The 23,007-nt window shown below is 40.3% G+C and overlaps 1 protein-coding gene across 1 annotated transcript; it reads left to right on the plus strand.

Annotated features, from left to right (window-relative positions):
• Positions 1 to 1,486: 1,486 nt before the first annotated feature.
• Positions 1,487 to 23,004, plus strand: myom2b (myomesin 2b). Its single transcript, XM_088296759.1, has 39 exons — positions 1,487 to 1,604; positions 3,175 to 3,278; positions 5,403 to 5,460; positions 5,579 to 5,733; positions 5,824 to 5,910; positions 6,707 to 6,795; positions 7,066 to 7,113; positions 7,292 to 7,456; positions 7,544 to 7,705; positions 7,913 to 8,054; positions 8,182 to 8,381; positions 8,691 to 8,744; positions 8,818 to 8,945; positions 9,017 to 9,200; positions 9,291 to 9,465; positions 9,582 to 9,703; positions 9,809 to 9,996; positions 10,182 to 10,308; positions 10,414 to 10,592; positions 11,073 to 11,187; positions 11,376 to 11,538; positions 11,623 to 11,729; positions 12,551 to 12,595; positions 12,917 to 13,053; positions 13,293 to 13,437; positions 14,130 to 14,192; positions 14,715 to 14,782; positions 15,882 to 15,995; positions 16,159 to 16,246; positions 17,204 to 17,242; positions 17,762 to 17,867; positions 18,583 to 18,649; positions 18,984 to 19,080; positions 19,277 to 19,313; positions 20,664 to 20,686; positions 20,771 to 20,826; positions 20,926 to 21,015; positions 22,284 to 22,409; positions 22,547 to 23,004. Exons 2-39 carry the CDS (start codon positions 3,196 to 3,198, stop codon positions 22,745 to 22,747), a joined length of 4,233 nt encoding a protein of 1,410 aa, XP_088152885.1. The 5' UTR covers positions 1,487 to 1,604; positions 3,175 to 3,195; the 3' UTR covers positions 22,748 to 23,004.
• Positions 23,005 to 23,007: the final 3 nt, after the last annotated feature.

The following is a 23,007-nucleotide window of genomic DNA, read 5'->3' on the forward strand; positions in this document are numbered from 1 at the left end:
TTCTCATCAGACAGGCTTGATTAAATGTATGAATTGCCATGAGGCTCTTATTAAATTAATGAGTCATTATGATCTAATGCGCAAAATTAAGCTTGTCAGGAGAGCAGAAAGGGAGAATCATTCACTGAGCTACAATACATCACGAGGGACTGGATGAAAATTACCACCATTTAGCCACCACGGAGCTTTGACTTACCAACTTGTCACTCTTTGCCAGCAACATAATGTGCTAAAAATAGAAATGGGATTTGTTGTCACAGTTCTAGCCTCTGGCCAACAGGGGGCACTTGACTCACTTCAGATTATAGCCATTTGTAACAAGATCATAATTTATCACCTTCTTTGTAGGATGTTTTACTATAATTCCAGGAAAAAAATCAAATTGGAACATTGCTAATTACGGATGATGGATTTTAGTCTTGTGTGAAGTGTTTTTCACAGGCTATCCACCGTGTCAGGAATAGGCCAAGATGTAACTGTAGCTTGTTTTATAAATAAGCACTGGCTAAAGTTCAGCATGCATAGAGACATATCAGTACTTCATAAAATGTGGATAGATAGATCCATGCTGACACTACATTATGTTAGCCTAATGCCATACTTAACCAAGTCAGTTTTACATGTCACATAATTACATCTGTGGACTGTAGATTCAAAGTCAGCCAGGTCATGGGAAACCACAACCGGGATGCTTCTTGTTTGTAAAATTTGTTTTGTTTGTAGAAATTGATGTTTCAAAAAAATGTAGCCAAATTGCACAGAAAAAATAAACAAGAATGATGATAAAATACAAGGAGAGGCTAAAGTTGTATATTGCAGGGGAAAAAATGCATAATTATACCAAAAAAAAAAAGTCATTTAGCAACTTAAATGACTGACTGCTTGTAGCGCTACACTGATGTGGAGCTTGTTAAATTATATTAATGAAATTATATTTCATTACAATGAAAAAAATATATATTTCGTTAATAACTACATAGAACAAAAGTTGCATTCCTCACTGAACTTCAAAATGATCATCACATTGTTGATTTTTGAACTTTTGTGTGTCCATCTTTGACTGACTTTGTTTGACCATCCAACATTACATTTACATTTATGATATTGTCTGACTTTATTTGAAGAAATATAATGACTTTTTCTCACAATAAAACATAATTTCTTGTAATCTTGCTTTTTTTTATCTTTGAAATTACAATTCCATATTTTTTACATCTATTGTCCAGTAACATGTATGCAATGCAAAATGTACCTTGAATCACTCTTTTTTTTTTTTGATTATCCCTAAAAGACACCTCTCAGATTGTCCACATTGTGCAGACCAGCTTTCGAGAGTTCATCAGCCAATTATTACCGCGTGTTAAACTCACACGTCATAAATGCTAACAAACTGTGACAATCAAATAGCCGATTGGTTATACTAGCTGAGAGTCTTGACGGATCCTGGTTATATATAGGCACTTCTCTCTCCTTTTAAGGCCTCAGGGAGAGGCAGGTGGGGGTCCGTTGGAGACGCTGGAGGTTTAGTTGGACCAGGACTGGGTTTAGGCTCCCCCGTGGATTTAGGCTGACAACCGAAGTCGCTGCAAAGGAAATCTCAAGGGGTGAGCAAAGCTTTGTCAAAGCGTACTAATCCGTTTTTGCGCTTGGAATTTTAATATACTTGCCTTGCAAATTGGAGCAGGTAGGAACAGGTAGATGTTTGAGCGAGGACCAGATGAGGGGACAGACTAAATTCTGTACACGGAGATATGACAAAACAAAAGAGATACATCGAAGTATAGTTAAAAAAAGAGATGTCGCAATATGTCTAGATCAGTGTTTGTTGTCCAATAAAACAAGAGCTATGGATGACGCGGACCGTTGTTTGTGTTTTCAACATTCACCGTACATAACTTCCCGGAGTCTTTTTGGCCTTTTGCTATAGTGCACACATTATTTAAAGTCTTGAAAAATAACCTAGCGCCATTTGAACCGAATAGGACTTTGGGAAAGCCCCTTAAACATCGCATGCATGTTGTTTTATCCAGTGTAGGATTTTTACAAATTTATACAGTTGTAGCTGAGCATTGCAGAGGTTTTCTGTTACAGATTGAGAGGCTCAAGTGCCATGTTGGACAGTCGTACTTTTACAGAGTTGGCCAGAAGTGAGGGACTGAAATTTACAGTGTACTTCGATTTCAATGTACCGACAGGACGGTCTTATTTGTTGTTTTATTGCTTACTGCTGGTTGTGTGAGTGAATAAATAAGGCAAATCAAAAATCAAACTAAGTTGTCAACAAGATTGCCTACTTTCAGGGGGGGGCAGAAATACTCCGATTTTGAGGTCAAAGGTCATAATGTCATTTTTCTGTTTGACCTGCATACTTGGTTGACGGGAGTGGGTGACGCAAGAGGCTTGGTCAGACATGGGTGAATGAATGGCGTCTCCAAGATGGGCTGGATGTTTCAGAGATGTGGGAATAGGGCCGTTTTTTTTTCCAGAGTTACGTCATGAATAGCTTTGAAGAGATTTGAGAGGCGCAATCAATCCAAGTGTCAATATTATCCTTTCGATTATTGCAACAATATTGATACTTAAAGTCCGTAAATGGTTAGTGAGTGTCATCGCACTAAAGATGGATGATTTTGTGTTGAAAAATGATCTGCTGTTTATCCCCCCCACTGATCCCGAATTAGAAAACTATAACCTTGTCTTTGTTGACTGGTGTGAACATGTGTCTTTAAGTCTTTAGTGTGTAAGGCAGCCAATGAGATCCTCATGTTTCCATTTGCCTGAATGTGCGTGGTCATGTGTCCAAGTTCCACTTTGCAGACGGTGCCAACACAATACCGGACACTTCTAATAATAACCGCTAGTTGCGCTACATCATACCGAGAGGGCTCTCCAATATTTTGTCCACAACATTAAAGGGTAATGTATCAGCATTACGTTTTACAGTTGTACACCAGTGGACCAAATCCAACATGACCTGTCAGTGTATATTTTGCATTGCAGTCACCTCAGATTTGCCAACCATATTTTTAGTGTCAAAAATGTCCAAAGCCTTTTACGCAATCCCCTGCGGTTTTCAACCTTTATGTTTGTGTTTTGTTATCACTGTGCTGTGTCAAATGTTGTAATTACACAGTAGCTATATATGTGTGTGTGTGTGTGTTGGTGATCCAACAGGTCAACATCCGCGGTGTCACCATGTGGGGGCTCGTCAAGCGAGGGAGTTACAACCATGAATACCACCATAAACAGAGCCAGTATGTGGTTAAAGAATACAGCAGGTACAGGATAGGTACCGGTTGTTATGCTAATTCCAAATCAAACAATGTGGTTCTTACGAAAAATAGTGCTCTAACATTTTAAGCTTTGCCTGAAAATGCAGCCATACTGCAACAATTGCGTTTCCTAATATATTAAAATAGTAAGCCCAATATTAGGCAAACTTCCAGACCAGAGACATTCATTTTAACACGGTTTCTACGGCAACGTCAATCAGTTTACACTGTTGGTGATTGCGTGTGGCAAGAAACACAAGTCCTCTCATGATCCTGCCTCCTGTTTGGACAGCAGTCTAAACACTGTAGCCCGAAACATACAGCTTTGGAGGGGAACGGTTGTGTCCATTCTGACAGGCTGCATTAAGAAGAAAAGGGGAACAAGTGGCGCTTTGAGCTGTTTGATTTTTACACGCTAACTCGTGGCTGCCCAAACGCGGTTACGTCTTTTCGCGGGAGGAATTCAAGCGACATTTTCGGCCACATTCATGCATGGCGGCTTGAATCTCTGTTTAGTGTCTTGTGTTTGTAATTTGCTGTGATTCACTTCTCTTATCTCTTTAAAAAAAAAAAAAAAAAAGACTTCCCCCATGAACCTCAATTTTCGTCTGTCTCTTTTTTATTTCTTTATCTACTCTTGCTAATATGCACTGTCAGTGCTCAAAACCGTCAAATGTTGATTTTTTTCCCCACGTGTTACATTTAATTCCAACTAATGTGAATGTGATATTGTAAAGAAAAAAAAAACTGTAACATTTTTGATACCTCAATTTTTGATAGCTTCAATTCTGAATATTAACTTAACCAAACATAAAGCTTCTCACATGAAACATGGAGAATCTCATCTCCACCTTAATTGGAATCTGCGCCTATATTTATGTATTTTTTTGTAAATTTTACACAGTTCTAATAACATGTACATCATAATATAGTGAATATTACCCAAAATAATATAATAATAATAATAATAAAACGTGTTTTTCTGGGAATTAGAAGTCGTCCATATGCATGCAAAAGACGTCTACTAACCTGTCATTGACTAAAACTCAGATTCTGAGCAAAGCTTCTTCCTCTGTCAGTGTGCAGCATCACCCACCTAATTTGTGACAGCACGACTGCACATTCCCATGGCAACCTTAGTTGACTATTGATGCTTGCTTTCTTCCGAATTGCACAGAATATCAGATCTTCTCTTCTACATTTGGAAAGTAAGCATTGGATTGATTTTCGCTGAAGGGTCGTAAAAACAGTCTAGACAATGTTTTGCATCACAAACACAGCTGCCCCTTTTGGCTCTGTTGAAAACGCTCTACGGGGATTAGCTGTGTATCAACACAGAACAGAGTCAGAGTTGCGAGGCATTCAGTGATGTGCAAGTGAGGTTTATGACTGGAAAGGCACAGAGTTTGACTCTTCTGGAGTTGGATGTAAAAATAGAAGATACGTTTATTGTTCAATTTTGATCTTCATTGAAGCATTTATTTTAAGTTTTTAATTATGATTCAATCAATTCCACAGTGTTAAAAAATTTGATAATAAGGGCAGTGTTGTTGTTTTTTTTTTTTTTATCCTGATCTTTTATTTTGAAAATTAAAAATGTACTTGGTCTCTGGCATGGTTCTGTCTGGGCTCCATCATGCACTTTCAGGTGCTTTTCTGGCTGATCAGAAGGAATAAATATGCCCTATATGTTCATTAAATATATTAGACAGATTGTTGAACATTGGTATGTGCAGTACTTGTGCGATCACGTGCCAATAACTGCCTGCGTCAATTAAGTTGAGCGTAGTCACGTGACGTATGACTCATCGCAGCCGCCCTTCCCTTCTTGTCCCTTCTCGGATTGTAAAAGAAAATCAATTCATTGGACCAGAGAACTAAAATGCTAAGTCGTCATTTTATTTATTTATTTTTTTTAACTCTTAAGATGGATTTAGATTGGAACAGCATCTTGGTATCTTATAAATAAATCTCAGAATTTTTATTTTTTCAATAAAGGCAATATTATAAAATACATATTTTCGTAGGTTATTTGGCTTGGTCCAATATTTTGGAATTGGCAGTTCAAAACACCCTTCAACTGAAGCAATATTTTTTGTTGAGTGATTTCACTTTGTGTCTGTTGTTTAGCTCTGAGGAGATGGTGGACAGATATGAATATAAAACACGAGCCCACATTCAGGAAGTGGTAAGAACGCTCTCACTTCTTGATTTGAATCTGATTTCAAAACTATAAGCCGTGAAAAAAAAAAACCCTACAGTATGTTGTGTTCATGATTTAAGGCCATGCTTGATTTTCCATTTAGTTGAACAGGAAGATGCCGCACAAGTATGTGCGAGAGGAGCCGACGATCAGGGGGCCATCCTTCCTGGTCCGACTCAGATCTCACACCGTGTTTGAACACACTCCGATCAAACTATTTTGTACTTTGGAAGGCTATCCTCTGCCTATTGTGAAATGGTGAGGGGAAAAAAAAACTGATCTGATGTCCTAATCCATTGCCATTATAACGCGACTATGTCTCAGTTCGACTCTTCTTTTAACTTGTAGGTATAAAGATGGTACGATCCTGGACATGTCCTCTGGAAAGTATCTCGTCGAATCAAAAGGAGGAGTCCACTCTCTGGAAATTTCAAGGTACTTTAAATAAAGACAATGTGATCAATTGCTTTGATTAACTGATAGTTTACAGAATTGAGTCGAGCACCTGAAAACCGCTTGGACATATCTAATAATTACGGGATTCAGGTATCTTATTAAAGCAGTTGCATAAAGTTGTGTGTTGGCAGCATCGCGGCGCATGTTTTGGTCGAGGAAGGATAACGTATTTGCTGCCTCCTCTCTTGGGAAGCTCAGCTGTTCAAGTGCTGACCTCAGTGTAACATGATACTCGAGTATTCCTTCAGTCGTCTCGCTCTCCTTGCTTCCAATCACCTTCAGATCCTTCTAACGCATGACTCTCACGCCATTGGAGCAGATCTGGCTTCTAACACTCGTAGGAAAAATACTCTGCCTCCATATTTTTTTTTTGACGTTGAACCAATGCCCATAATAATTATCATCATGGGAGCATCCAGCGCCCCGACATGACAGAACACTCCTCCTGACGGCTGTCACAGTGGAAACTGGAGCACATATTTAACATGCACACACTTATCCGGAATTGCTGTACAACACATTTGTCCAGCCTGCGCCAGTCGGTGACGTCAGTAATCTTGTCAAGAATGCACAGGTCTTAACTTGCCGCCTGGGTTGGAATTCTGATGAGAGCGTGTAATAGGAGGGAGCCATTTAGGCACTCAGGGATGAATGTCAGCGTGTTCATGCTCGGCTGAGGTTCAATTCAAGTTCAAATTACAAGTTAATTTTATACAAGTCTAAAGATTATTGTCACTATTTTTTGGGGGTTTGTATGTTTTTTTTTTTTTTGCAGATGTTCAACTGATGATACAGCCCTGTACACAGTTGTGGCTGGTAACACCCATGGACAAGCAACAAGCCAGGCTTCCATCGTTGTGAAGAGTAAATACACCGACATTATAAGGGCAGCGTTTAGGCCTGGTTATTTTTTCGACTTCAATATTGCAATTTCATCTTTTCGACTCATTCACACGCTTTTTACTATTGGATTAACACCATTCGTTTGATTTCGTCTGTTATTACTTTTGAGTCCACAAAATGTCGACATCTATTTCACGAAGCACTTTTTAAACACATTGCTTTGTATTACTGGTTCAACATTGCTTGAAAGAAATAAACTCAGTTTTTTTTTTCCCCGTTTTTTAAACGTAGGGTACAAGAAAGAAGATTTTTGTCCATATGGATGGATGCCTTACAATGGTATGTGTTATGCCAGTGGAAACTATTTATAGTAGGAAGGGAAAACATTTGCGTGATTAGCTGAAAGTTAAAATTTTTAATAATAATAATTGATTGCTCATGTCATTTCCAAAATATTATCGACATTCTTGGCATTTGATATTGGTTTGTATTTTTTCAATCGTTTTTTTCCCCTCAGTTTCACTGCTTCCGAAGATCAATTACACTAAAATCCACATTACCTTTACGGATAAGTTCGGCCCGGTGTTTGCTTCGGAAGGAGATTCGGCTACTTTGACTGCCAGCATGAACCTTGAGCCCAACCTGGCCAACCTGCAACCTGAGGCACAGTGGTACAGAGATGGTAATTGGTTTGACTATTACGCGTGGCTTAATTTATTCATTTTTAGTTTTCGTTTGTTCACTGCTTTAACGCGCGTCTCCTTTCCAGACATCCGTTTGTTCGATTCGAAATGGGTAAAAATTGAAACCGGCAGAGGAGTCAGCACCTTGACTCTTCCTAGCCTCTACAAAGAAGATGAAGGCTTATACACACTGCGCATGGTTACAAAAGGAGGCAGTGCACAACATAGTGCATTTGTCTCCGTTGCAGGTGAGAAAGAGTGAACTCATGAGTTCTCGAGCAATATTAATCTTTGCAAACATTTCGGATCATTTAATGCTTTCAACCTTTATGGGAAGAGTTTGAGAAAGGCTTTTTTTTTTCTGTTGCGATTGCACAAAGCAAAACCCATAAAGGCATGCTTTGATATATTTGTATAATGACAAAATCAATATCACCTTGTCACTTGCTGGGTAGATGGTCCTCCTCCAGTGTCTGGCGCACCTGGTGCTCCAATGGACATCAAGATCCATGATGCCAACAGAGACTACGTCATTGTGTCATGGAAGCCGCCCAATACAACTACAGAGGGTCCAATCCTGGGATACTTTGTGGACAAGTAAGAGTTACAATTAAATTACATAAGAGGTATCTTTAATATTTTACCTTTCTCATATGATACTGCAGGGGGGGAAAAAAATATTCCTCGCTTCCCATCAGTCATCTCACTTCATTCACCTTTTCAGAAGCGAAGTTGGCACTGAAAACTGGAATCAATGCAACGATCAGCCCATTAAAATCTGCAAATATCCAGTGCCCGGCTTGTTTGAAGGACATTCGTACTGCTTCAGAGTCCGAGCTGTCAACGCCAAAGGAATCAGCAAACCTTCCCGCATGTCTGAGCCCATCGCTGCACTGGACCCGACTGAGTTTGAGAGGCTGCACAGTGAGTGGCATTGGCGTACTAAGATCAATGTCATATGGGAGGCTTGGATAACCATGGTCAGAGTATGAAAGTAATACAAAATTATGATGTGTGTGTATGTCTTATACTGCTTTATTTTCATGATTTTACAATCAGGAACGCTAGAGTAATAATTTTTGCCACAAAAAAAGAAAGTAATCTGAGAAACAACACAACAAGGAGTTATACTGACACTTTCTTTTGTCTCCAACTACAGATTATTAATAATTAAAAAAAAAAAGTTTGGAAATGCTGAAATGATAATCATGATTTTTTCCCTTCTTCATGTAGCTAAAAAACTCGGAGGAAAGTTGGACGTCGTCTCCTACCATGCTGAGGTCGAAGGTGTGCGTACATTTATGGCAGCGTTACTGGTTATGAATTTCTGTCCTCTTACATAAAGTATGTCTGTGTTCAGCTGAAGGAAAACCTCCAGGTCCACCATCGGGGGTCTACGCATCGGAAACTGACAGGACTTACATTGTTCTGAGCTGGAAAGCTCCGGCCAAGTCCAGCAAAGCTCCCATGTGGTACTACATCGAAAAGGTTAGACATCAATTTAAATAACTATTTCCCAATCGTACATCGGGTAACAACGGCTGTCTCTGTCATTGCAGAGCATGGCAGACAGCGACGCGTGGCAACGTGTAAACACTCAGGTCCCAATTCGCTCCCCTCGCTATGCTGTCTTTGACCTGTCAGAGGGTAAAGAGTACAAATTCAGAGTCGTTTCTGCAAACATGTATGGATCCAGTGAGCCATCAGAACCAAGTCGACCTATACAAACCCAAGAACTTAAAGGTCTTTAATTGCGTTCATCTTAAATTGTCTTGTCTCTTCGTCAGTATCCGTTGACGTCTTTAATGCTGTCCATTAATTCTTTGGTATCAGGTGTGCCTTCAGCTCCCGGCCAGGTGATTGCAACTCGGGAAACCGACACCTCTGTCCTCATACAGTGGTCTCCTCCTAAAGAACCCAACAATTTGATTGGCTACTACATCGACCAGTGTGTGAAGGGGTCCAAAGACTGGACCTCAGCCAACCACAAACCACACAAGAGCACTAAGTATGTTTGCAGTAAAAGTCTCCAACAGAGCACGATATTGCTTTTCTCACAGATGAGACTCAAACGACTTGGTGGCTATTAACGAGCGAGAAATACTCGTGATGCTTCCGTTACAGGTTTGTGGTTAGCGGCCTTACAACGGGAGAAACCTACGTGTTCCGTGTTCAGGCTATCAATGAGATTGGCCTCAGTGAGGAGTCCCAAGAGTCTGCACCTCTATCCGTCAAAGCTGCACTCAGTTAGTATCTCCTCATTTTGCTAGTAAAGTGCAGTTCATCCTTCCCTTTTTATGCCACGTCATTGCTTGATTATTTTAGAATTCATTTTTAAATCTTCTGTGTAGCCACGCCTTCTGCTCCTTATAAGATTGCTCTGGTGAACTGCGACGGGCATTCAATGGTGCTGAACTGGGCGAAGCCCCTCAACTCCGGAGGCTCACCAATTAAGGAATATTACGTCGATAAAAGACGTAGTGGAACAGAAATGTGGAGGGAGATCAATATCCCGCCAATCACTGAAAGACTTTACAAGGTAATGTTTGTATAAAACCAGAAAACAAAAATCTTTTTCTCTACTAATAGCATGAACCTGTTCATTTGCATGCATAATTAAATAACTTTGGGGGGTATACACTCTCTGAGGAATGAGAGTGGCTTTCCCATCTTGTAGGATAACATCTTTGACTATAGTGACAATGGCACCTCGTTCACCGACAGGTGGAGGGTTTGACAGAAGGCGCAGTCTATCAGTTCCAAGCGTACGCGGCCAATCTTATTGGCCTGGGACCAGCATCCGAACACTCAGCCGACTACACTTGTGAGGCCTGGACTATGCCTGAGCCAGGTTAGCTGATACTGTTGTGTTGGTTCCACTCGAAAATGGAAATGAAGAGAGAATATGCAAATTAAGTGTCTGTGATGATTTTGTTTTTTGTGTGCTGTGTTACAGGCCCTGCTTATGATCTGACTTTCTGTGAGGTTCGTGATGATTCTGTGGCGCTTGAATGGCAAAAGCCAGTCTACATGGGTTCTGGACCAATCACTGGTTATTATGTGGAGTATGCTAAGAAGGGCACTCATGAATGGACAACAGCCAATGAAACAGCCACCAATCAATGCTTCATGAAGGTGACAATATCTTCTAGTGTGCTTTATCTTGCTGCTTTTTGGAACTTCTTTCAAAAGTAACAGTAATATTTTATATATTCTAAATAATATTTATTTATTAAACTTTATTTCTACTCCATTTGATGAAATATTTCGGTTGATTGTATTACAGTGTGGATACAAGTATTATTGCATTTACAAATACTGATCGTTGTGATCCACTCACGTGACATTTACCTGTGTGACACTGCCATCTAGTGCACAAAGTTGGCAATTACATGTTGGGTTAGAATTTTTTTTTTTCCCCGACTGACTGAATAGCTGCCAGAGAGCAATAGGAATCTATTTAGCATACTGTTGTGTTTTAAATACCTCCAAATAATTGTGAAGCTATTATGAAAAAACTGACAATTTTTAATCTTCAAAAATAAAAAAGGGATCCCAAGAATCTTTTTCTGTGAGCTTTCAGCAACACTTTTTTTTTTTTTTTTGGTTTCCAAGGTGACAGGTCTGGAAGAGGGCTGCACCTATGACCTCAGGGTGCGTGCTGTCAACGATTCAGGTGTAGGCATGGCCTCAATGCACTCCGACCCGGTCACTGCCAAGGCTGTGCCAGGTAAGGTCTAAACTGCCTTCAGTCCTTTTAGTTTAGATTTGCTTAGGTTACTGAACAAAAGAAGAAAACATTCGAAGGAAAAACCCAGTAAAATTTAAACACGGGCAGCTCCGGTATTGTTCTCAGATAAGGACAGCTCAGTCAAACCACTTCCGATGATGGTTGTGTTTTCTTTGTGTAAAATGCAGGCTCCCAGGAAGTGTCCTGCTCTGTGGATAAAAAGACGGGTGACATTGTTTTCACATTCGAGGCGTGCCAAATGAATTCAGGCTCTCAGTTCGTCTGGAAGAAAGATTACGAAGAAATCACAGATTTCTCCCATGGAGTCGAGATTAAGACTGAAGGCAACAAGTAAGACCGCACACACACACTTTGAGATGTTACTCATCTGTCAGTCTTGATCTGTTTATTTCTCTCTAATGCCTTACTGCATAGAACCCAGCTGATCTTTAAGAATGCAGATAAAGAAGACTTTGGGACTTTCTCTGTCTCTGTCACCAACACAGACGGCGTTTCATCCAGCTTTTCCATCAACCCTGATGGTATGTTTTGTTTTTGTGTTGTCCGTTTGTCAAACCCCGTGCAAAAAAATTAGTTCTCTTTCCCTAAACGGGGTCATTTCTTCATCGCAGGTGATAATTATATTTTTACGTTGATTAAATTACATTTTGAGACCAGATAATTTGTCCATTATATTGACTTGTGATGTATTGTTAGAAACTAGTTTTCCTTTGGTCATTCTTTCTCATATTTCACTTTTCCCATCATAGTCAAATACATTTTCCTGATTTTCATACCAGCGCAAGGATCGCTATGTTTGTCAATTAGGCATACCGGCCTCTGCCAAGCTGGAGGAGCAGCAGAAGGAGCGTATTGGAGATGCGCCTGGCTGAGCTTATTTGGTGTCAGAAAGTCAATCGAAACATTATGCCTGCTCAGAACACGTCTAACATCAGCGCAGAGTGGACAGCTGGTCTAACAATGCATTTCATTATTTCATTTACCAAGGCGCTACATTGAAAGGGAATGAAAGCAGTCACTTTGATTGGTCACTGATCAGCAGTCCCACAACTGCGCAGCCCTCTCTCTCTCAGATCCGCCAGCCAATATTTATTGACAAAATAATCAACATAGGGTCTAAAATCATTGATGCTATATAATGAGACCAATAATCTACACAAATCATCCATCCAATGAACAAGAATTGCGCGCATCATTTTGATTCGAATAGCTTTTTGGCTTCTTTCTGTATGATCACCAAACGCCTCTACTAAAAGAAATAGAGAGATTGATAGATGAATGTTTATTTTCGTACATTTTAGACCATGGCAAGGAATTCAGTACAAATGTCTTTGTGTTTCAGAGATGAAAGAGCTCGTGGCACTCAGCTATGATGTCAGACACCCAAGTAGGTACCTTTGGCTGAATCCTTCAATGTCTTTCATACCTCGCTCTTAATAACTCAACCTTTGCTTTCTACCTGTCCTCCACCCCTTCTCTACTTTTGTGTCTTGGTTCTGAAACAATTCTTTTGTTGGATGCAAACACTCATTACTTGCTTTTGCATCACCTTCCCAACCACTATTCACAGCTGCACGTCTTCTGACTCCCCACTCGCCTACTCTCCAATGAATGCTGAAAGATGCTGTCCTCGGGCCCAAGCGCCAAAGAGAGAATGAAAGGATGCCTTTTTTTTTTAACCTCTTTTAAATGTTGTCCTTTTTTCTAGTCATCCCACTGAAGTCAGAGTTGGCCTATAAAATTTTGGAGCGAGGCAGAATGAAGTTCTGGCTGCAGGCTGAAGAGATTTCTCCCAAAGTCACCTACAAATTCTTTGTTAACGACAAGGAAATATCTGCAGCTGATGTAAGACAGTTTTAGTTTATGAGAATAGTAAAAAAAAAAAAAAAAAAGATGGAGCTAACGTATGAAAGAAGTTGGCTCTGGGCAATGCACTATGAGGATGATTCAGTAAGCTGCATTTTGTATGGATGCAAAATGAAAAAGATCTCCAAGAGCTAGTCACAAAACAATTTCACAAGAGTATTACATGATTTCAGATGTGGCATAAAGCAGCTTTATTCTTTCAATCTCTCTCGTTGCAGTCCGTCAAGATGGGCCATGACGTGTCTTCAGGCGTCATTGAGTTGATCATGGACATCTTTACTGAAGAAAATGAAGGGACATACACCTGCCAGATTACAGATGGAGGCGGCAAAGCACAGAGCTCACTCGTGCTCATTGGAGATGGTAAGAGGTGCTGGTAGACTCAAACTAACCTCTTGTAAATTTCATGTATAGCTGATGTTACGGTGCAGACATACAAGATATGCGGGCGGTCAAAATTTGTGTTTTGTCCCTCATTAATACATATTTCATAGTAAAAATGAGAATGGAATGTCGAGACAAACGAATAATAACTACCAAGATGGTACAAAAAAAAGCTTTGCTAGCCTCATGTCACCAACCAAAGGTAGTCAGATATTGAGGGAAGATCTGGGCAAATGACTTTTTACTTACTTTGGCTGGCTATTTATGTGCTGAACATTGTACAGGTGCTCCGAAGTCATCGGCTGTGTGGCGGCAAATAAGCGCCATTTCTGACAGTACATATCATACTTAGGAAAGGCGACGATGAGAAAACACAGGGAAGACATGCTAAATGCTAGGCTATGCTAGCCGAAGATCTACACTGCAATTAAGTGCTTGGGTGATCGATTACACTTTTCACAGATTAAAGCAGAACATATCCAACTTTGAAGAGCAAAAGTAAGAAGCTATTTGCTATTTCTCTTCTGAAATACATGTGCCTTCGCTCAATAAGGGTTGGGAAACATTGCTCCACATTTCTGTACAATAAAGGAATGTATAGAAATTCCTGCCGGCTAATTTAAATTCTTCGATGTGTGTGCGTGCGTAAATGCGTTTGCGTGTACGTGTAGCTTTCAAGGCTGCGCTGGCTGATGCTGAATACCAGAGGAGAGAGTACATCAGAGTCAAGGAGGGTAAGAAACACACAACAATGCACACATTCCATACATCACTTCAACTAAAGCAATCTATTTGCAAGGAGGAGTATGGCTTCTCATTATGGAAGACATAAACCAGCATACGCAGACTTCAAATGGAAGCAAAACCTACATTTAATTCCCCATAATTAGTTCGATGTAGATCTATTCAATAAATTGTATTAAGGACACGTATTTTGTTAATGAGATCCGACACAAAAGGCGATTCTATTATTTAGTCGTCTTTTTCTACACCGCAGAAAAAAACGGAGCATTCATATCTTTGACAGCTTTTATAGGTGGCTTTCATTCAAATGTTCAGTTGTGCCTAATGTTGTGTGACCAACATTTATGGATGGCCACACTTTCAATACCAGAGAAAAGTTTGCACACAAAGATGCAAAATTACTGCTAAATTATTCATACGGCTGTTCCCACAGTTGAGGCAATAAAGGTCCACAAGTAGTTAAACATAATTACGTTTCATCTGTGTTTTTGTGTCCCATTGCTCTACAACAGGCCCCCACTTCAGCGAGTTCTTGTCCATTCACGTGGGAGACGACTGCTCAGTCACACTCGCGTGCAAGGTGAATGCAGCCAAACTCAATTATTGAACATTTGCACTGGAAACAAACAGAAGGCTCACTTATCTCTAATTAGCCATTCGGCTCGGAGCGGTCGCAGGAAATAATGGTCTTTAATGTTAACGTCCAGGCAGAGACTCACCGAAATGAGGCTGCTGAGATTTTGCCTTTGTGAATAATGTGGAAAAATACGTTTGAAAGAATGTGTGCATGAAAGTCCCCAAGTACGGCAAAAGCTACTTGTCAAGCTGCAAACGTGGTTATTGCTGCATGTCACCACTCTGTATGGTGAAAAAAAAATCTCCATCATGGAGAGCCAAAACAAATGCCAAAAGTGAATCTTAATAGTGAACTTGGTCGATACACAATAACTAATGAGTTCTTCAGTCTGAAGTTGGCGACATTCAAAGCATTAAGAACAGATTTATGTGTGAATTATATTCGTGCTTCGGCCCACCACACATTTTCAAAGGGAGTGTAACACTTAAAGGTTGAAAACAATCTGAAGGAAGATAAGGCACACCACACCAGACGTGATTTAAGAATTGTGGCTTAATGGAAGCAACAGAGAACGTTAGACTGGCGATTAAACATTTAGAAGTTGTTAAAAAAAAATAAATAAATAAACTGAAAGAGACCAAACCTGCTTCTTTATGAGCTATAAATACGCTTTTATTGTTGATTATTGAGTTGAAAATCAATTGTTCCTTCTCGTGCGAGTGGGGTTCCCCCTCTAGGAATTATAATGAATGCCATGAAAGAAAATACCGTAAAATTGGTTCTGCTGCGATGAGCAAAACAACTTGACAGTCAAACCGGCGCCGATGAAATCTTTGCATCATATTCCGATATGTCGATTGTTGACAATTCGATTTTAGCATGTCAATAATTATACGGATGCAGACGTAAAGGTACATTGTTTTCTTCCTGTCGTTTTTGATTGAGTAGCTAACTACTGCAGTGACGCCTGAATAATTTGACACGGGCTGGTTCCTTCTGCGACTTCTAGACGAAGCTTGCCAGGCAACATTAACGATCAAAGATGGACATAAGGCCCATGCATATGCTGAACACGGCATGTTGCTCGAACGCATTGTTGTAGGTTGCCAACTTGAAGAAGGACTCTGAGTTCCATTGGTTCAGAGAAGACACCGAAATCATTCCTGATGTGAAGCCTGACCTGGCATCGGGAGTCTGTAAAATGGCAATTAAACTGGTAACTTCTTTTTGCTCGTGTTGATATTCAAATCTTTCACTTGATACAATGCTATTGCTGCTGGCAGCTCTACCCAGTGTAGATACTTCACAAATGATATAAATTAGCTCCAGTGTTGGACATTTTAACAAATGGCATCTCTCATTATGATTCTTTTCTTTAGTTTTCTCTGAAAACATCAGGGGTTTACAAGGCCACCATCAGCGATGACAGAGGAAAGGATATGAGCCAAATTGACGTTTCTGGAAAAGGTAAACACGCTGAATTTTGTACAAAATTATTGATGTGGGCACAAAATCACAAAGAAATCACGAAACATCTAGTTTTCTCATTAAAACATGGGCGAAGGACAGAACATGTTTGCAGTGTAAGCACCGCAACGGGTTAAGCCGTCCACTCCATCAAATTTCAAATCATCTAACCTTGAACTACAGTGTAAAAATAATTACATGTGACGGCTTGTTTTGCCACAGGCCTTGAATTATTTCCAAGAAATACTATACACTGTAATTTATTACGGTTGTCATTGTAACATACAATGGTCTGTCACACATTTCTAAAACAGAAAATTCTGTCCTGTCACCTGCCACTTAATTAGGTACACATACACAAATTAATGATATTCCAGAGAGGTGCAATTTAAAAGCACAGTGGTTCATTTAGATGTGTGACCTGACTTTCAAGTTTTTTGAGATATGAGTCGCCATTGGGCCAATATTTCGCTTTGACTCGTGAGCAAAACTTTGAGAGATGAGCACTGAATGGTGTTAGTGAACGCAACTCAGCTCACCTCACGACAAGCAGCAGATTGGAAGGCAATGAACAATTTCGGTCTTGTTCCAGTTGACGTTATCTGTCAAACTAAACGAAAAACAAAGACAATCGTACCTTGTGTATTTACAACAACCACATAATTTTGCCACTTTGTTATTGTGGTATTATAAACCCTTCGAGCAATGAATTTTGAACATAAACGGTGGCGCCACACATGTAGACAAAACAGCTCTTGACTTTTTGCCACATCGTTTAGCTGCGTGATTCATTCAGCTCCGCTTTATACTAATAGCAAATGATCTGAATTGTGACAGATTCTCCTAAATAGGCGACTGACTAATTGTAATTAAATTTCTTTCGTTCAGTCTTTGATCGAGTATATCCGGCTGTCCTATGACTCTACACTCACTTCACTTGTGTGTATTATTTTGTAGTTTTTGAAGAGGCCATAAATCAGATCACCCGACTGGCTGGTAGGTGTCTTCTTGCTTCTCACACACTTTACTATATTACAATGTAAGGCTGTCAAATAACAAATATTCAGACATCAACGATATAGGCCCACGTACAAAAAAAAGTAAGATAGCAATTCTCAAAGGCACATCTTTTTCATAATCGGTTATATTATACAATATATATATTAATAAAGTTAAATCATGGCTTTCTTCTTCCACTCCTTTTCATCGTAATGTAATTGTGCTATAACACATGAATAACATGTCACACACCCTCATCTTCTTTTAAAGCCCACAATTTAAAAAAAAAATGCTGATACTAATAATTCATCATTGGAGGGTCAAGAGAGAGAAAAAAAAAAAAGAAACGTGATCCTTTAGTCATGCAACTTTTCATGCGTGTAGGCTGAAATTGAATTACACTCTCGTGATGTTGGGGAATGGTGCCTGGTGACCGTCACCAGTCCAAAAGTGGCTGTGTGATTTTGCAAAGTGACCTGGCGTGCAACCCTCTCCCACCTCTATCATCACCCTCAGGAGTGAGTGCACACGAGCTGGTGATCCACTGCACAGCCACCGGCATTCAGCTGCAGTGTCCCATGAAGTATTACACTTCAGAGATGGACATCGTCTGGTACCTTGGGTAAGGCGCCATTTTCAGTGTACACCTCTCACCGCTAAGCCCCTGACTGCAATTACGGCTTACTTCTATGACAAAAACAGAGCGTGCTAAGTGCAGGGGGAGAGGTGATTATTTTAAGCCTGCCTACAAATACATGAGGAGCGCAAAGCACGTTGTTTGGCTTTCCCTCTCAAGTCGAGACAAAAACAATACGCGTTGGGACGGCTGTTGCAAGTGCTTTCATTACCCGCGTTATTGGAGCAAAATTGGCCTGTTTTGTAGCAAAAATCACACCCCATTATTTTCCATGAAGAAGCGCAGACATTTCTGCACTTAAAAGCACTCCACGGGGCCCTAGAGAGTGAAATGCGCAAACAGGTGTAAAGACAACATGCGGGGGGACGGCTCGAGGGGATGGTAAAGAATGAAAGGGGGAGGAAGGCAGAAGGGTGACACGGGTTAGTGGAGGCTTTTGAGGTTATTTAATTATTCATAGAACACAAATTACGGAGATGAGATTTGTAACCTCTGCTCACGCCTTCTGTGAACGCACATGAGAGCGAGTGACAGATAGAGAAAGAGGAATTGGTCTCCCTAGGCGTAACATATTAGGCTGCCGTGTGTGAACATGATTTTCCATTACCTCAAAAGTAGGCACTACGCATTCTCATATAAACAATAATTGCATACATGTGCACAGCCTAATAATCTCCCCCTCCCCCGTGTTTCTCAACAGTGAGAAAAAACTCTGCCACAGTGACAAGATTGTGATAGGAGGAACGCCTGCTATGGCAACAATGGAGGTATTACATTTTCCGTATATTTTGGTGCATCCAAACTAATTTGCATGGGAGTGCCGAGGTGATAGCGGAGTGACGTCTAGAAGAATGAAAACCGCTTTAGAATAGGTCACTAAATAGTAGGAATTAAAAATCTTAGTGTCCATTAAATTTAATTAAATGAATACTATCTTCTTTTTTTTTACACAGTGCCAGAGAGTGTCATAATTGTAATTACCTTTCTGATGAAATAAGCATGAGTTATAGGCGTGCTTGTATAATTTAATAGCCGGGTACTGATGAAATGATGGCTTTAGTGTTGTTGACAAGTGCCTGAATGAAGTTATTGATTCGAAAGGTGATTGAGCCAACCGAAAAAGACAAAGGGAGATACTCAATCGTGATCACCGACCCTGAAGACTCACACAAGCGCACGCTGGACCTCAGTGGTGAAGGTCAGTACTTTGTGGCACTTGTTTGTTGGGAAGCGTCACAACACATTTGCAGCAGAGGAAAAAAAAAAGTCTTTCAAAATGTGTTCAACTGGCATTAACTGAAGGATTATTGTTGTGAAAGAACACACAAGGGATGAGGGTTATTATGTCATTTACATTTTTGAGTGATAAAAATTCAGTCTTTTGTCTTTTACAGTTTATGAAAAAGCATACGCTGAGTTCCAGAAACTCAAGTAAGTCTTCAATCTCAAATAAAACGTTTGCATGGGCGCGAATCAGCATCATATACAGGAAATCCTCACGTTGCAAAGTACTCAAGTTGCAAAGGCAGAAAAACAAAAATCCTTAATTACAGCCAAATTGCGATAAAAGAAGTAGAGAGCATAAAAAATTCACTGCAGCTGCTTGGACATATGCATGTGTTCGGTTTGCCCTGAGGGAGCAACATGGTGACTTTCTAGCACCAGTATAATAATAATATAAAGCACAGCTTGTGGTTTAACAATTTGTGTTTACTTCATCATCAAGCTCTATTTAAAAATGACCCCAAAAAAATCCTTCTTGTCCAAGTCCAAGAGCTTGACTGTAACACACAAGAAACACGCTGCATTTTTTAACATCCATTAGAAGAAATCAAATGGCACTAAAAACAATCATCACGAAAAGCCCAAATCCCTTTTCTAATTATCATTCAATGAGGGGTGTTGAAGCGCAACATTTTACCTCCACGCTGGAGCAAGTGCCACCCTGCTGACTGCTTATTGAGCGTCAAGATGGGACAAGGAGAGCAGAGTTCCCCGAGCCATCTGGTTCTGAGGCTGACCTCTCACCCAGCCTGCTGCTCTAATTGGCCTCTTCCAATTATGATCAAAAGAAAAACAGCTTTCCGTTTAAATAATCAGAGAAAAGCACATTCTAATTGTGCTTTGGCTATTTAACTAAAATACCCTGTGGCGATCCATCTGAGTACTTTTTGCGACTCAAGCATGTTGAGGATAATTTCATCTGGCCAATGGCCATAAAGGGAGACGAATTGGAACCAAATTCCTACTTTCTGGAATGACAACAATCTGTGTTATCCCCGGTCGCCATTTTTGGATCCTTGCTTGAAAGTTACAGCCAGTGGCGACAAAATTATCAGTGAAACGTTTGACCTCTGCCGCACAAAGCGTCTTTGAAAATCACAAGAAATCCTCGTCCACATAAGGATGTCGAAGTTTAAGTTCATTTACAAAATTTAGATCAGCAGTTGACCTGGCAGTGGTCCTCAACCACCGGGCCACGCCCACTCATCTCATTATTCTGACCTTTGTCCTCACTCCTATTGACTTTGATGTTGTTTAAATGGTATAAGGTTGTTGCTTAGACGTGGGTCGTGCTTTGACATAAATCAAATTAGGAATGACCTCGTCTCCTTTGACCCGATGGTGTCGGCTGTCATTCACTGAATTAGAATTCCTGATTTTAAAACAGCAGTCGGAATTGAAATATCTTTCATGATTTCATTTCATAGCATTTAAGTGACATTTTTGGTGGTCTTGAAGTAAGACAAAGAGCCTAACTTTTCTGTTTTTTATTTTTAGGGCATTAGCTTATGCTGACAAAAGTGAGTGTGCATCTTTTCATTCTGTCCAAGGATTGTCTTTAACGGAAAAATGCTGTTTGCTAAATGAGTACTGTTTCATTCCAGACCGCGGTAAGGTGATTGGAGGTCTGCCCGATGTCGTCACCATTATGGAAAAGAAGGTAACGTTGGAGTGAGCGTGATGGCGACATTTGTGCGTCAACGCAGTTCGAGTGCATTAGTCCGATTACGTTAATAAAGCCTCGTGTGTATGCCACTAGACGCTGAGTTTAACGTGCACAGTGTGCGGGGACCCCAAACCTCAAGTCTCCTGGCTAAAGAACGGCGTAGAGGTCGAGCGTGATGATCAGGTAAACTCATAAATGAGCGGCATTTGGCGCTTCATTTTCACATCGGTTGTTTCAATCATGTTTTTATATTTTCAAGCACACCCTGAATGTATAATTTGAGAAGTGAAAAACAATCTAAAGTGAATGTATTTCAGGCTCTCCCGGTGTACTTGGTGGAGAGAGAGGGTGGGGGGGTGGGGTCTACAAAGTAAGCCTGTTCAAACAAAACAAAAATAAACCCAGAGTTGCTTCAGTCATCCAGTAAAGTGTACATCTAATGAGTGTTCCCAGTCAAAGTCCGTAAAGGTTCTTTCTGCATTATCAGCATCCCAGTGGCTCCTGACGCCTTTGAAGATTTAAGTTAAAGAAACGGTGGAGAAGGTCCGCGAGGAATATATGTTTTGAAAGTTTGCCCTTGTCTTTATTCATTCCCTCACCTGCTAACAATGCGTCTAAAACAAGAACGGATGTCTTTGGTGATGTCTGCCAAACCCTCAGGGGTGCCTCCCCTCAACACAGCTAGCGCCAAAGCTTTTGAAGCGAAGTACGGGGGCAAACAAATGGAAAAATACACTTATACAGTACAGAAAGTAATTACATGTTGACTAAAGCAGTTATGTTTCTAAGTTTAAACATATGAAATAGAAATGATTTTTTTCATGCTTTATTTGGTGTATTCTGTTTAATGACTTTACTTTGATTTCATTTCACATTTTTTGAAATTACCTCACACTTTAAGCACCCTTCCTGCAAGCTAGCCAACATTATTGCCATTACTTTACTTGAAAATGGTGAGGATAACAATGATAATTGATATCCTTTTTTTTTTTTTATATGACTTGTTCTCATGGGGCACGCGGGTGAGCTAGAGGCTTTCCCAACTGATTTTGGACAAGAGGTGGGATACAGCCAAGACTGGTCGCCAGTCAATTGTAGGGCATATATCGACCATTCGACAAGCATTCAAAGTTACGTACAAAACATGAAACCTCTGAAATGTGAGTGGCTGGCAAACATTTCAGGGTTTTCCCCGCCTCCTGCCCAAAGACAGTTCGGATTGGCTCCAGAATGAGATAATGAGTGGAGATCCACATCACATGTCACGCACACACGCTATGAGCGGGAACTCGGACAGCAATTATATTGATATCTGACAGTGGTTTGTTGATGTGCACCGTGCACGAATACCAGCAGAAATCCAGTTCAACTTAATTGGAATTGTTTTTTTGTTTGAGGTGCAGAATAAAGATTGCAAGTTGACACTTCCAACATTTGTCTCCATGTTTCAGTACGTGGTCTCCATCGACCAAGGCAAGTTCGCCAGTCTTACAATCAAAGGCGTTTCCATGGAGGATTCCAGCAAATATTCCATGATTGTCCAGAACAAATACGGAGGGGAATCCGTGGATATTGTGGTGAGTGTTGCTGGAGCGCAAATCAATGCATTTAGCAGATCTGTTTCTATTGGAACCTAATGAGATATTCCGCGATTTAGAGATGTGATATAAATTATCTTGCTCGGCAAACGAAACTAAAAAAATTCTCTCTTTAGGTCTGCGTATACCGCCAAGGTGAGAAAATCCCAGAGGCTAAGCCAACCGTGACAGCAAAAACAATTATCCCTCCCAAACTTCCCATTGAAATGCCTCCAACCATGACCCAACCAGCCCCCTCCCCTCCAAGCCCCGCCCCTTCTAAGCCAGCACCTGGAAGAGGAGTGAAGAGTCCCACTCCAACTCGAAAGAGGTTTTAAAAAAAATAAAAATAAATCAGAACTCCGTCGGCAAACTAGTGCTCATTTTTACTAAACATTTTCTTGAAATTAAACAGAGCAAATTAATACGAACATAAATTAGAGAGTAGAAAAATCTGTAATTAAAGAAAATATGTGATCATTTGGAAAATAAGAACATTGAAAATAATGCTTGTGTGGGCTGTTTTAAATTGGGGAGGAAAAAAAAAATCACATCACGGCATGATTTGATTCAACTCAACCACAATAAAACTGAAACT

The sequence above is a fragment of the Idiotropiscis lumnitzeri genome, chromosome 5 (genome assembly GCF_059441095.1).
Source record: "Idiotropiscis lumnitzeri isolate Australia: NSW breed Sydney's pygmy pipehorse chromosome 5, RoL_Ilum_1.0, whole genome shotgun sequence".
In the NCBI taxonomy this organism is placed as follows: domain Eukaryota; kingdom Metazoa; phylum Chordata; class Actinopteri; order Syngnathiformes; family Syngnathidae; genus Idiotropiscis; species Idiotropiscis lumnitzeri.